The 15,111-nt window shown below is 43.3% G+C and overlaps 2 protein-coding genes across 3 annotated transcripts; one reads left to right on the forward strand and one right to left on the reverse strand.

The window, feature by feature from the left end:
* Nucleotides 1-167: 167 nt before the first annotated feature.
* On the forward strand, nucleotides 168-5,475 carry si:cabz01068815.1 (Solute carrier family 51 subunit beta). Of its 2 annotated transcripts, none has more exons than XM_020473014.2 (6): nucleotides 168-288; nucleotides 1,433-1,499; nucleotides 1,656-2,051; nucleotides 2,473-2,601; nucleotides 3,618-3,708; nucleotides 4,108-5,475. In XM_020473014.2, exons 2-6 carry the CDS (start codon nucleotides 1,460-1,462, stop codon nucleotides 4,508-4,510), a joined length of 1,059 nt encoding a protein of 352 aa, XP_020328603.1. In that variant the 5' UTR covers nucleotides 168-288; nucleotides 1,433-1,459; the 3' UTR covers nucleotides 4,511-5,475. The 2 variants fall into 2 exon arrangements, with proteins under 2 accessions (XP_020328603.1, XP_020328604.1); XM_020473015.2 differs by having other exon boundaries at nucleotides 175-292.
* Nucleotides 4,614-15,029, reverse strand: rasl12 (RAS-like, family 12). The gene is made up of 6 exons (XM_020473010.2): nucleotides 14,793-15,029; nucleotides 14,426-14,544; nucleotides 13,651-13,707; nucleotides 13,257-13,330; nucleotides 12,663-12,853; nucleotides 4,614-7,184 (listed from the first exon to the last, which is right to left on the reverse strand). Exons 2-6 carry the CDS (start codon nucleotides 14,535-14,537, stop codon nucleotides 6,836-6,838), a joined length of 783 nt encoding a protein of 260 aa, XP_020328599.2. The 5' UTR covers nucleotides 14,538-14,544; nucleotides 14,793-15,029; the 3' UTR covers nucleotides 4,614-6,835.
* Between the last annotated feature and the right edge of the window lie 82 nt (nucleotides 15,030-15,111).

Consider the following 15,111-nt stretch of genomic DNA (forward strand, 5'->3'; position numbering starts at 1 on the left):
GTCTCAAAATTTCTCTCTAGCAATAACATCCAACTACTTCCAGACTATGCATTCTTTAATAAATGAAGAACACAGTGCACCACATAAAAAGTCCCCATATCCCCAGCTATAAAGGGAACATTTACAGATGCCATATAGCCATAATCAAGAGACTCAATGAACCAATCTCCTCCCACATGCACTTTGGAAAGCCTCTCCTCTGCGTTGTGTATGTTCAACAGGTAGAATCATGTTCCCTACTGCACTACCTCCCTTCTCCGAGTCAGGCTGTGTGAGAAACAGCCCCTGGTAAGTGAGTAAATTGTTTTCATTACTTTAAAGCTACTGTCTGCAATTGGTATATACTTTTTTAAAAACTTTTAAATTAATGATATATAGCCATTGGTTAGGAGGACTTGTAGTGTATATTTTTTTGTTTGGATTGTTAACGCTTATAGCAACTTTTATTGATAGGATGTTTGGATCATAATTAATAGAATCTTTGGGGTAATATGATTGATAACCATCATCTTTTGATGTGTACTATACACACATAGAGTCAACCATTAGATTATCTACATTTACATTTGAATTTGTTGATGGGATAGGAGTATGTTTCGATTGAACCTCTAACATTTTATTGGAGCCTCGCTATCGGCGTTAAAAGTGCAATGATGGACAACTTTTCTAAATAGTTTACTTGATGATGAATATTTTTCTTCAGGACCTAATATTGTAGCCTAATACACACTATTACAGTACATAATGGAATACACATGTACATAATGGAATTAGCAAGGTACAATGCCTCTACATACTTTCAACGTTGTTTTGAGTGTAGAGATGGAATTGCGGCACAAAGAAGGCAGTGCTTTGGATAAACTCTCAGTTTATAAGGTGGATGTGTATGTTTCCCTTTGGTCCACTAATTCAACGCAGACTAAAGCATTGTTTTTGACGGTTGAGAAGACCAGTAAAAAGGTGTGCTAGATACTACCATCCCAGGAATACTACCATACAACTTTCTAATGGGAACCAAGCCATAATGGGAACCAAGCCATAATGGGAACCAAGCCATAATGGGAACCAAGCCATAATGGGAACCAAGCCATAATGGGAACCAAGCCATAATGGGAACCAAGCCATAATGGGAACCAAGCCATAATGGGAACCAAGCCATAATGGGAACCAAGCCATAATGGGAACCAAGCCATAATGGGAACCAAGCCATAATGGGAACCAAGCCATAATGGGAACCAAGCCATAATGGGAACCAAGCCATAATGGGAACCAAGCCATAATGGGAACCAAGCCATAATGGGAACCAAGCCATAATGGGAACCAAGCCATAATAAAAGTTACATTTACATAACTATGATTATTATTATGTGTAAGTGTTGATCTTGTATTCTTGACTAAGGGAATACATTGTCATTCTGATTTATGTCAACAGTCATTGCAGATTTCATCCACTTCAGACATGTTTCGTGTGTGGATCAAACTCTGTCTCCTCTTGCCAGGTAATGCTATCCCTTCACACGTACACCTTTCACTGAAACATCAAAAATCCCCTGATTCATTTAGCCATTAAACCACAACAACAAGTGGAAGCATGTTTTTGATTTGTCATAACACTACGCTCACAACAGTGCATGTCCACTATACTGCATTTCCAGGAGTAAGTAGCTTCATGATCCACAACACACTCCACAGCCTGTGCTTGGAGGACTTCCCCAAGACGGGCCTGGTTCAGCTGAATAAATGCAACCTGGACTCAGTTCTCCAGCAGTGGATCTGGAGGGACCAGAGTCTCCTGGAGCGTGTGGGGACCTCCAGGTGCCTGTCGGCCCACCACTCTGACCCTGTCCAGACTGTACCCTGTGAGGGGGTAGAGGATGGGGGACACAGGGGTGATGGGGGGCTGCGGTGGGGGTGTGAGTTGAACAGGCTGATCAGTCAGAACAGTTCTCTGGAACTCTCCACAGACGGGAAACGACTGACGCTGTCCCACAGGAGCAAGCAGACCAAGTGGAGGTCTCTGGATGAAGGGGATATATGCCAGGAGAGGCTCAGTAAGTGATTGTTGTTGCCTCAATAGTTTTTTAATCGCTTAATTTACATTTAACACTGACTGTATAACAAATCCTCATGGCATGAAATTGGATCTTTGTGTAAATTGACTTATGAGTGAAGCTCTAGAATGAGCCAAATAAGCACTCATGATGTTGAAAATAATGTAACATTTTCATCTCCTTTTGAATGATTGACTTCATCACAAGTTAGCAGTTGTTAAATTGAGGCTTTGTGTGAAGTGATACAGCATGGGCCTCTCAAACCTAGGCTAGAAGATATTAACTCAATGTCGTTCCACAATAGTCCCCCAGTCCACCTTGGCCACATGGTGCCATTGTGGCCACCATTTTGTCCGCATAAAAACTAACACAGGGGATGGTGATGCAACATGTGTTTGTATATTTGTATTGGCACCTGCAGGATCCAAAAGGGCATCGAGCGATCCCGATGAGTTTGAGGTGAAACCTGCGGAAGAGCAGAAAGCGGGGCCTCCTGGTATGACCGATGAACAGAAAGAATTCCTCAGATGGTTCTATCGCACTGAGGACCGTAAGTTATGCTCTTTACAAAGCTATTGTACCTTTTTCCCACTACCGAGCTGAGCCAAACTGAGCTAAGCTGTTCTGTGCCTTGCTGGAAAGGACAATGAGGAAGGAAAATAGCCAAGCCAGCACAGTACAGATAAGGTTGGCTTGATAGTGTGAAAATTGTATTATTAGTGTTGTATTAGGTTAATGTTGGGGTAGCAAACTGATCCATGGCCATTGTTTGGGAAATAGATATGTAAAATAGATATGATTGGATTGTTCTTAAGTAAGCTATTTGATATGACAGCTCCATTATGTTATCCAGCTCCATTATGTTATCCAGCTCCATTACGTTATCCAGCTCCATTACGTTATCCAGCTCCATTATGTTATCCAGCTCCATTACGTTATCCAGCTCCATTATGTTATTCAGCTCCATTATGTTATCCAGCTCCATTACGTTATCCAGCTCCATTATGTTATCCAGCTCCATTATGTTATCCAGCTCCATTACGTTATCCAGCTCCATTAAGTTATCCAGCTCCATTACGCTATCCAGCTCCATTACGTTATTCAGCTCCATTACGTTATTCAGCTCCATTACGTTATCAAGCTCCATTACGTTATCCAGCTCCATTATGTTATTCAGCTCCATTATGTTATTCAGCTCCATTGCGTTATCCAGCTCCATTACGTTATCCTACTGAGCAGTTTGTTCTTACAATATGTTAGTTAATCGGTTAATCAGTTTTTACTTTCCATGGCACTGTAGTGGTGATGGTGTCAGTTATGTGATCTGATCCCAAAGCCTCCATAAAGGGATTGGTTATAGTGAAGCACTTTTTCTCTTAGTCAGATTTACATGGTAGTAAACTTTTATTCTCGCCAAGGCTCCAAGTCTGTAAAAAAAAAAGCTGTTAAGTGCACACTTGGTCCAAGTTCCAATGTTTTGTCTTTGATCACCTCTGAAATGTCCTGTGGGGTTATAACGGTGGGAAGATTTTCCGCAGTTACAACTGTGTGTTTTTGTCATCACAGCAACTCCCTGGAAGTTTGCGATGCTGGCTCTGTCCTTCGCTGCCCTTCTGCTGGGCTGTCTGCTTCTGGGAATGGGCTCCATGGCGAACAAGTAAGCCCCTATCTGACACTGACTCAACTTAAGTAGACCAATGTCTACCCACTCAACTAAAAAATACTAATGTAATACACTGTCATTCTAAACAAGAAATATCTCATGTGTCTTCAATTATGAAACATGGTGTGGTGAAGATACTTATGGTCAACAACAGTAAATGATCCAAACAAAGTGTTCATCCCAAATAACACCCTAGCCTTATGGCCCTTGGTCAAAAGTAGTGCACTATGTAGGGAATACGGTTCAATTTGGGATGCAACCAAAGGCTCTGTGGAACCTAAATACAGGACCTATTATGGAAGAAAACAAAAGCAATCTCCATATTTGTGTGTGCTGGTCTGGCCATCTTTATTTACACCACAGTGACTACATTTCCCATCATCCTCCACACAGAAACAGGAATAAGATAGCCAAGTACAAGGCGGCGGCTCTGGCCATGAAGCCGGAGGCGGAAGAACTACAGGTCATCATCACGGAAGTTGGAGGTCAAAGAACTAACTCAGAGGTCAAACCCGTCAACAGCGCCTCTGTCCAGGTCAGTATGAGCCAATCTGAGATCCCAGTGAGCCAGGCCAAGCCCCTCCAGGACAACGGGGAGGTAGAGGGGCTCAAACCGGGGGACATTGTGGTGACCTGGAATGACGGGAACGTGTCCAGCCTGTACCCCGAGCCTGAGGGGGAAGTGGAGGTGTTGGCGGAGGTAGAGAAAGAAGAGGTGGTTGAGGTAGAGAAAGAAGAGGTGGTGGAGGAGTTAGAGAAAGAGGAGGCAGAAGAGGGAGTGGTGGTAGAGGGATGAAGGAGAGAGATATAACAGCCACGTTCCTCATTACTGCTCCTCTGCAGAGGCAGAACAGAAACTCCTATTTACTTAGGCATAACTGTCATTTTAAGTTGTTTTATTTTGACCTGTAACTTAAACAACCACTGTCTGTTTAATTACTGTAATGCCCTTTTTACACTACTGTGCTGAGCCAGACCGTACTGTGCTGGCTCAGATATTTTATTGGTGGATGCATAACCATGCCAGCGCAGTACAGCTTGACTTGGCTCAGTAGTGTGAAAAGGGTATACAACTACTACAAATAATGCTGTGTACAAGATGTGCAGTATCACAGTCATCATTCACAAGTACTTTGTTGGTTGCAGTTTCAGCAATGCTTGGAATATACATCTACTGTAAACATTGCTGGCCGTCGAAACATCGCAACCAACTATTTAGGATACCAAATAGTTAGTAAATGTTGTTTTTTGGTCATGAAGAAGTGCAACGTGTTGTTTATAGTGTAGTGAAGAGTTTTCCTATGTCTCTTGACAGTATGTAGGAACACTTATAAATCATGTGTCATAAGCTATTCAAGTGTAGTCTACTTGGGAAACACTAAAAGGCAACTAAACATGGTCTGAGATAACATTAAAATTGGAAGATCAAACTTCTCTTTATACATCTCTTTTGTAATTCTATTTGTAAAGTATTTTTAGTTATAATGCTGGCCACCAGGAAGATTAGCTGAACTCATGGCATCAGCTAATCGGGATCCTAATATAATACAAACTGGAATTATCTTGCTGTGAGTATAGTGGAAAGCTCTTGTGAGAGAGTATCCACATATAGATGTTTTGGACAGAAAACAGAATTCAGTGGGTTAACTTTTGTCATCATACTACCTCTCCATATGTAAGATACATTTTCATTGTGTTATAAAAGCATTCCACCAATTGCAGTATTTACAATAAGGAAATAAAACTGTTCATATCAAAATAGTTCTTTTTTGTCATTTTGGTTGGGATGGCATTAGCATACAATAGTATAAAACTGTGTTTTAAGTTTTTTTAAATGCAACCGTTGTTACACTGATGAGCCTGAGGAGGGCGCCCACATCTCGTGAAAACGATGTATGTATGAAGTTAAAGCCCCAATGCAGTTGTTTTGATATCAATATCAAATCATTACTGGGTTGCAATTAAGTACCTTACTGTAATGGATTTCCATTAAAATTGGCTAAAAATGCTTTTTAGCAAAAACATATTTCTCAAGCAAGAATTTCGCTCAGACTGTCTGGGAGTGGTCTGAGATGGGAGGGGAAAACTGAAAACTAGCTGTTATTGGCAGAGATGTTTGGAACAGTCTTTGTTATTTGTCTATGAACCAATTTATAGCATGGTGATGTGACCATGGAAAGCCAAAACTCGCGGCCATGCAAACCTGCTGATTAGAAACCAGCACCTATCAGGAAATTACACTGATCACATTTTTTCACACTTTTACAGTGTTAGTTTCATCAACTGTTGTACAATATAATATAAAACACAGAAAAACTGAATTTTGTCTGCACTGGGCCTTTTACTCAAAGATTGACTTACTACTTTGTGTTATAACATCAAATAACTTAAAACATGTGAACAAAATATGTCTTCATTCGATAAAATGAGTTTTCCTTTAAAGCTTATTAAAATGCATATAAAAATACATGTGCATAGTGTCAGCAATCTATACTACAGTGAACATACCATCACCGTCATATGCACTCCAATCACCACAATACATTTGGCAACTAACATAACTTTGTCCCAGTAACTGACTTCAAGACAAACTTTGAAAACTTTGGCAATATAAATTCAACATTCACAATGACAGTTTAAACACCAGTCCATTACTGTCCATCTCTCAAGGAGCTCTGATAATTAGTGTTCCATCTCTTCACTTGAAGGTGCAGTAAGTCATCATGACGTTTTGGTACACGCTCCAACGAAGTGATGGTGATATCACCATGACAGCTTCTGCTGCATACAGTATGTTGATGGCTTGGTTGTATGTTATTCTGTCTCCATTTTGTTCTGTTTTTCAATGACACAGTCCATTGTCTCTCATAACCTATTTCACAGTTCTCTCACTTGTCCATATTGTAAGCCACTATGGCAGACTTGTCAATAAGTCACTTTAGGAAAGTCCAGGTTGAGTCAAGTCTTCGAGCCTGAGACACTCAGTCAAGTCTCAAATCTCTGAGCACAAGTCCAAGTTAAGTCTCAAGGTTTGAGCATAAGTCTCAAGTCTTTGAGCACAAGTTTGAGACAAGTCTCAAATTTCCATTCTTTATGTCTGGTCTCATTCTCCATCGACTCATCAGAAGATCTTGAAGCCCTTGAGCAGCGTCAGCGTGGGTGCCCGCCGTTTGCTCTGTGCCCGTGATGACTTGACCGTCACCAGCTTGGCGGTGGCGGGCACTGGGAGCTCTTTGTAGCAGGGGGTGGTGAACGGGGGCACGGTGGCGAGGCTGAACAATGGCTTGTTGTCCTCACTGATGTAAAGGGGACGTAACGGGGGGCTCCTTTTGCCGCCCAGCTGCCTGGCCTCCCTCACAGCTTCATGGAAGACCCGCTGGACAGACAGGAAGTCCAGGCAAGCAGACACCTCGAAGAACAGGCAGCCGAAACGGGTGGCGAGGGCCGAGCCGTCCGACTTACTCACCTGCCTGAAAGACAGAGTGGGAGAGACAGGGTGATGGGGAGTGAGGAGAGAGAGAAGAGTGCGAGAGAGTGATGAGAAGGAGAGCGAGAGAGTGAGAGAGAGAGAGAAAGAGAAAGCAGGAGGGAGAGAGGGAGAGAGAGAAAAGAGAAGCCCTTTAGTTTAAACAGCTCCAAAACACACTGACCCCTATAATCAGTACTATAATGTACCAACTTTGCACATATCATTAGTCAATCACACACCCTACATCCTTAGCTAACAACAAACTTTCCCACAACTTTAGACTGCGTTCCTTTAAAAGTCTTATTAGGTCATAAACTAACGTTTTCATAGGAATGTCCCAAGAGATTATTCCATTCAAATATAACCCAGAACTCGGTGACCATGTTCTCAGGACTTAAGATATACATTTTCTAGACATGTTTCATGGGAACATTGCAAGAACATTTACATGTATGTGTCCAGTTTTCTGTGGGTTTGGAGAATATTCCATCGTTGTCCCACCAAACATACACAGAACATGGTTGCAATATTCTCCAAACATAACATATTGATGTTTGGGCCTCCCAAGAGGTGCAGTGGTCTAAGGCACTAAGGGTTCGTTCCCGGGCTGTGTCACATACCGGCCGTGATCGGGAGTCCCATAGGGCGGTGCACAATTGGCCCAGCGTCGTCCGGGTTAGGGGAGGGTTTGGCCGGAGGGGCTTTATTTTGGCTCATTGTGCTCTAGCGACTCCTTGTGGCAGGCTGGGTGCCTGCAAGCTGACTATGGTTGTCAGTTGAACAGTGTTTCCTCCGACACATTGGTGCAGCTGGCTTCCGGGTTAAGCGGGCGGGTGTTAAGAAGCGCGGTTTGGCGAGCCATGTTTCAGAGGACACATGACTCAACCTTTGCCTCCCGAGCTGGTTGGGGAGTTGTAGTGATGAGACAAGATCAAAATTGGGGAGATTATATTGTATCGGGTTATATTGTATCTCTTAACCGTCCACCAGCTGTGTCTCTAACAGTCTTAAACAGACATCTTGGCATGCAAGACTTCTGCACCGGTATCTCTCCATGTCTAACTACTGTGGTATGTATTGCTGCTGCTGACTATGCTGATATGAGCCAGTAGTGAGCTCTGAGCGCCTGCAGCAATACTTAGTCGCTATAATACCGGAATCTAATGTCTCAGGCATTACACTAACAGACGAGTAGTTGCAGGTTTGAGTCCCACTCGGACTTCCATCCACCCCACCAGTGGGGAGAGAGAGAAGAGTGCGAGAGAGTGATGAGAAGGAGAGCGAGAGAGTGAGAGAGAGAGAGAAAGAGAAAGCAGGAGGGAGAGAGGGAGAGAGAGAAAAGAGAAGCCCTTTAGTTTAAACAGCTCCAAAACACACTGACCCCTATAATCAGTACTATAATGTACCAACTTTGCACATATCATTAGTCAATCACACACCCTACATCCTTAGCTAACAACAAACTTTCCCACAACTTTAGACTGCGTTCCTTTAAAAGTCTTATTAGGTCATAAACTAACGTTTTCATAGGAATGTCCCAAGAGATTATTCCATTCAAATATAACCCAGAACTCGGTGACCATGTTCTCAGGACTTAAGATATACATTTTCTAGACATGTTTCATGGGAACATTGCAAGAACATTTACATGTATGTGTCCAGTTTTCTGTGGGTTTGGAGAATATTCCATCGTTGTCCCACCAAACATACACAGAACATGGTTGCAATATTCTCCAAACATAACATATTGATGTTTGGGCCTCCCAAGAGGTGCAGTGGTCTAAGGCACTAAGGGTTCGTTCCCGGGCTGTGTCACATACCGGCCGTGATCGGGAGTCCCATAGGGCGGTGCACAATTGGCCCAGCGTCGTCCGGGTTAGGGGAGGGTTTGGCCGGAGGGGCTTTATTTTGGCTCATTGTGCTCTAGCGACTCCTTGTGGCAGGCTGGGTGCCTGCAAGCTGACTATGGTTGTCAGTTGAACAGTGTTTCCTCCGACACATTGGTGCAGCTGGCTTCCGGGTTAAGCGGGCGGGTGTTAAGAAGCGCAGTTTGGCGAGCCATGTTTCAGAGGACACATGACTCAACCTTTGCCTCCCGAGCTGGTTGGGGAGTTGTAGTGATGAGACAAGATCAAAATTGGGGAGATTATATTGTATCGGGTTATATTGTATCTCTTAACCGTCCACCAGCTGTGTCTCTAACAGTCTTAAACAGACATCTTGGCATGCAAGACTTCTGCACCGGTATCTCTCCATGTCTAACTACTGTGGTATGTATTGCTGCTGCTGACTATGCTGATATGAGCCAGTAGTGAGCTCTGAGCGCCTGCAGCAATACTTAGTCGCTATAATACCGGAATCTAATGTCTCAGGCATTACACTAACAGACGAGTAGTTGCAGGTTTGAGTCCCACTCGGACTTCCATCCACCCCACCAGTGGGGAGAGAGAGAAGAGTGCGAGAGAGTGATGAGAAGGAGAGCGAGAGAGTGAGAGAGAGAGAGAAAGAGAAAGCAGGAGGGAGAGAGGGAGAGAGAGAAAAGAGAAGCCCTTTAGTTTAAACAGCTCCAAAACACACTGACCCCTATAATCAGTACTATAATGTACCAACTTTGCACATATCATTAGTCAATCACACACCCTACATCCTTAGCTAACAACAAACTTTCCCACAACTTTAGACTGCGTTCCTTTAAAAGTCTTATTAGGTCATAAACTAACGTTTTCATAGGAATGTCCCAAGAGATTATTCCATTCAAATATAACCCAGAACTCGGTGACCATGTTCTCAGGACTTAAGATATACATTTTCTAGACATGTTTCATGGGAACATTGCAAGAACATTTACATGTATGTGTCCAGTTTTCTGTGGGTTTGGAGAATATTCCATCGTTGTCCCACCAAACATACACAGAACATGGTTGCAATATTCTCCAAACATAACATATTGATGTTTGGGCCTCCCAAGAGGTGCAGTGGTCTAAGGCACTAAGGGTTCGTTCCCGGGCTGTGTCACATACCGGCCGTGATCGGGAGTCCCATAGGGCGGTGCACAATTGGCCCAGCGTCGTCCGGGTTAGGGGAGGGCTTGGCCGGAGGGGCTTTATTTGGCTCATTGTGCTCTAGCGACTCCTTGTGGCAGGCTGGGTGCCTGCAAGCTGACTATGGTTGTCAGTTGAACAGTGTTTCCTCCGACACATTGGTGCAGCTGGCTTCCGGGTTAAGCGGGCGGGTGTTAAGAAGCGCGGTTTGGCGAGCCATGTTTCAGAGGACACATGACTCAACCTTTGCCTCCCGAGCTGGTTGGGGAGTTGTAGTGATGAGACAAGATCAAAATTGGGGAGATTATATTGTATCGGGTTATATTGTATCTCTTAACCGTCCACCAGCTGTGTCTCTAACAGTCTTAAACAGACATCTTGGCATGCAAGACTTCTGCACCGGTATCTCTCCATGTCTAACTACTGTGGTATGTATTGCTGCTGCTGACTATGCTGATATGAGCCAGTAGTGAGCTCTGAGCGCCTGCAGCAATACTTAGTCGCTATAATACCGGAATCTAATGTCTCAGGCATTACACTAACAGACGAGTAGTTGCAGGTTTGAGTCCCACTCGGACTTCCATCCACCCCACCAGTGGGGAGAGAGAGAAGAGTGCGAGAGAGTGATGAGAAGGAGAGCGAGAGAGTGAGAGAGAGAGAGAAAGAGAAAGCAGGAGGGAGAGAGGGAGAGAGAGAAAAGAGAAGCCCTTTAGTTTAAACAGCTCCAAAACACACTGACCCCTATAATCAGTACTATAATGTACCAACTTTGCACATATCATTAGTCAATCACACACCCTACATCCTTAGCTAACAACAAACTTTCCCACAACTTTAGACTGCGTTCCTTTAAAAGTCTTATTAGGTCATAAACTAACGTTTTCATAGGAATGTCCCAAGAGATTATTCCATTCAAATATAACCCAGAACTCGGTGACCATGTTCTCAGGACTTAAGATATACATTTTCTAGACATGTTTCATGGGAACATTGCAAGAACATTTACATGTATGTGTCCAGTTTTCTGTGGGTTTGGAGAATATTCCATCGTTGTCCCACCAAACATACACAGAACATGGTTGCAATATTCTCCAAACATAACATATTGATGTTTGGGCCTCCCAAGAGGTGCAGTGGTCTAAGGCACTAAGGGTTCGTTCCCGGGCTGTGTCACATACCGGCCGTGATCGGGAGTCCCATAGGGCGGTGCACAATTGGCCCAGCGTCGTCCGGATTAGGGGAGGGTTTGGCCGGAGGGGCTTTATTTGGCTCATTGTGCTCTAGCGACTCCTTGTGGCAGGCTGGGTGCCTGCAAGCTGACTATGGTTGTCAGTTGAACAGTGTTTCCTCCGACACATTGGTGCAGCTGGCTTCCGGGTTAAGCGGGCGGGTGTTAAGAAGCGCGGTTTGGCGAGCCATGTTTCAGAGGACACATGACTCAACCTTTGCCTCCCGAGCTGGTTGGGGAGTTGTAGTGATGAGACAAGATCAAAATTGGGGAGATTTAAAAATATATATATTAATGTTCTAGACAAGTTTCATTGGCAACATGGCAAGAACATTTCTGTCTATCAGTTGTCAGGACGTCACCTGATGGAACCAAAGAAATGCCTTGTTACTAGCAACATGACAACATCTTACACCTAGAAAAAAAAGAAGGTGTGTTGGAGTGGCTATAAGTCTGCTGGCCATTATTGCTTCATACATTTCTGTACGTTATATGTTTTGGATAAATATAGCAACATGAAGACATCTTACACTGGGAGACAAATATAAGTGGTTGGAGTCTTGCCATGAATCAACTTTACTGGAAGTGCTTGAATAAACATGACTGTTTCCATAAACACCAGCTAAGAGGGCTTGGGTTGCCACACATGCAGCAGTGATGGGGGTGTGCATTAACATTGAGTAGGACTGACATGATGTTTCATTTCAGGCTTTCAGATGACTACCACAAGTAGACCTAGAGCTGCAAAACGCTTTGGTGTTACTTGAGAGGCTATGGGCCAAAACAGAACTTTGGGGATGGCATCACTCCTCCTGGAAGCACTGTCGGCCCGGACCAAGACATGCCTGGGCTTTTGGAGTATGTTATGTCGTTGTGGTGTGGGTTTGAATCGCAGGTCCGCCTTGGTGGGGATGAACCGGGTTATATTGTATCTCTTAACCGTCCACCAGCTGTGTCTCTAACAGTCTTAAACAGACATCTTGGCATGCAAGACTTCTGCACCGGTATCTCTCCATGTCTAACTACTGTGGTATGTATTGCTGCTGCTGACTATGCTGATATGAGCCAGTAGTGAGCTCTGAGCGCCTGCAGCAATACTTAGTCGCTATAATACCGGAATCTAATGTCTCAGGCATTACACTAACAGACGAGTAGTTGCAGGTTTGAGTCCCACTCGGACTTCCATCCACCCCACCAATTCACTACACACCTGTATCTCTCCATGTCCAGCTTGTTGCCCAGCAGTATAATGGGGGTCTTTGGCTGCAGGGCCTTGGTGTGGACGGTGACGGCCTCCAGGTACTGTTGGCAGCCCTCAAAGCTCCGTCTATTGTCTATGCTGTAGACCACAAGGAAGGCACTGGCCCACGAGAGGTAGCGCTCACAGTTCACTGGGCCGTCCTGATGGGAGAGACAGAGAAGGGGAAAAGGTCATCACTTCAAAACAATTAGTGACAAAGGCTTTAGAAGACGTATCAATTGATTTAGAATACATCTTCAAATGGTTTCCATTTGCACAGAAAATGTGTCATTGTGTCCCGGTTCTTGTAATGGTAATGCCCCAGCCTACGGCACACACGTCTTCAGGTTTGGATCCGACCTACTGCCCTTTGACACAACCTCTATCTTTCCTCACTATCATCCTTTGTCTCTGTGTTCAATGCAAATCTGAAAACCTTTTTTTCTTCTGTCACATCATCCAACCGCGGCACAGCGCCGGCGGCAGAGCAGCGCCCCTGGAGCAGTTCAGTGCCTCAAGGGCACAACGGCAGTAGTATAGTCTTTCAAAAAAGACTCTTCCCACCTGGTCAGCTGTGTCCATAACTTTCACAACGACAGGCTGTTGGTCCACCATGTCCTCAGAAGAGTAAGTATCCTCTAGATGGCAGTGAACACAACATGGAGGTCACAACATGGACCCAACATCACAATACAGTCATTCATGTGTCAATATGAACAAGTTTATTGTACATTTCTCTGAAAGTGCATCTGTCGATTCTTGTATAGTTAGTGTACACAAACTATTACAGAGGTGTTTTAATGTCCATACTAGCCAACCATAAAAGGCATTCCCAATGCACAGCGTGATTCTAAATGGTACTAGAGGGGATGTTAGGACAGAGCCAAAATTATTTATTTAACAAAGAAATTTCTTGACAATTGCATTTTATTTCTGAAGGTAACAAATGGAAGCTTACCTAGATTGGGGTCATATTCACTGATGAAGCGCTTGGTGAGAAATTTGACAGTCAACGCTGAAAAGAGAGAAGGGAATCATTCACTTCCTGTTTAGATTCAGCTCTTTGTTGTCAGTCTGTCACACTGTACAATCTAGTGTCCCAAATGGGGCATGGGAACCCTGTTTTTATATAAACACTCCCATGAAATATCAGATAGGACTAGATTGCTTTTCATGAATAACAAACTATCAAAACTGTAATAAAATGTCAACAAAACTGGGATCTACTCCACTACAAATACTAGGGATGACAAATCAAGTTCCTAATGTTTGGTTTACTCAGTGTATATTAAGTGGCAGAACACAATATAAAACCGACCTAAACATCACTAATGTTTGGTTTACTCAGTGTATATTAGGTGGCAGAACACAATATGAAACCAACCTAAACATCACTAATGTTTGGTTTACTCAGTGTATATTAAGTGGCAGAACACAATATGAAACCAACCTAAACATCACTAATGTTTGGTTTACTCAGTGTATATTAAGTGGCAGAACACAATATGAAACCAACCTAAACATCACTAATGTTTGGTTTACTCAGTGTATATTAAGTGGCAGAACACAATATGAAACCAACCTAAACATCACTAATGTTTGGTTTACTCAGTGTATATTAAGTGGCAGAACACAATATGAAACCAACCTAAACATCACTAATGTTTGAACAATAAACACTAAAACAATCCAATAGCATATGAAGGAGAAAGGGGAAAAGATGGGTGGGCCACCTGATTTTCCTGAGCCCTTCACTCCAAGGATGACCACATTGACCTCAGGTTGTCCCCCCTCAGGGATAGCAGAGAAGTTACAACTCCTTGCTTTCCCAAACATCAGTGACATCTTTAGACTAAAACCCAGGAACACAAGTTTTCAAAACAGATCCAAGTAACAGGATCTTTATTCAGTGCCTACATGCATTATTCAGAATATTATTAACAATAAAAATAACATAACATAACCAAATAATATAAAATGTTTATAACGGTATCATAAACACTAATATTAATGCATAAGGATGATAGGCTACTATGCAGGAAACACAAATAACGCCCACGTTGAACGTTTCCATAACGTTTCAATATAACCTTACCTTACCTTAAAAGGTTTTCTCAGAGTTAAAGACTGGGGTAGAAGTGAATCGGCTAGTTGGTTTGATGTGGTTTAAAAAAAATCTGTATTACATTTAAAATCATATGAATCCAAATGCAATAACAACATTCCAACGAGTTTTAGAACGCGCTCTTAAATCCTGTCCGATGATGAGGATGCTCATACTCGATGGTGAAAGAAGCTCGAGCTGCTCCGTGCGTGCACAGCTGGTAGGACCTTGCGTCAAGTAGACGAATCGGTTAACATTGGCTGAAGAATGTTGCTGCTTACGCACATGATTTACTGACAAACTCCATTTAAGGGA

The sequence above is a fragment of the Oncorhynchus kisutch genome, unplaced genomic scaffold, assembly GCF_002021735.2.
Source record: "Oncorhynchus kisutch isolate 150728-3 unplaced genomic scaffold, Okis_V2 Okis03b-Okis08b_hom, whole genome shotgun sequence".
NCBI lineage: Eukaryota > Metazoa > Chordata > Actinopteri > Salmoniformes > Salmonidae > Oncorhynchus > Oncorhynchus kisutch.

What these genes read in the sequence shown, in the direction of transcription:
- si:cabz01068815.1 (XM_020473014.2), top strand. Translation starts at nt 1,460, where the DNA reads ATGTTTCGTGTGTGGATCAAACTCTGTCTCCTCTTGCCAG. An exon ending in ACTCTGTCTCCTCTTGCCAG is followed by an intron (nt 1,500 to 1,655) that starts GTAATGCTATCC and finishes CTGCATTTCCAG; the next exon opens with GAGTAAGTAGCTTCATGATC. An exon ending in GTTCTATCGCACTGAGGACC is followed by an intron (nt 2,602 to 3,617) that starts GTAAGTTATGCT and finishes TTGTCATCACAG; the next exon opens with CAACTCCCTGGAAGTTTGCG.
- rasl12 (XM_020473010.2), bottom strand. Translation starts at nt 14,537, where the DNA reads ATGTCACTGATGTTTGGGAAAGCAAGGAGTTGTAACTTCTCTGCTATC. An exon ending in TGAATATGACCCCAATCTAG is followed by an intron (nt 13,331 to 13,650) that starts GTAAGCTTCCAT and finishes ACTGCCATCTAG; the next exon opens with AGGATACTTACTCTTCTGAG. An exon ending in TTATGGACACAGCTGACCAG is followed by an intron (nt 12,854 to 13,256) that starts GTGGGAAGAGTC and finishes CTCTCCCATCAG; the next exon opens with GACGGCCCAGTGAACTGTGA.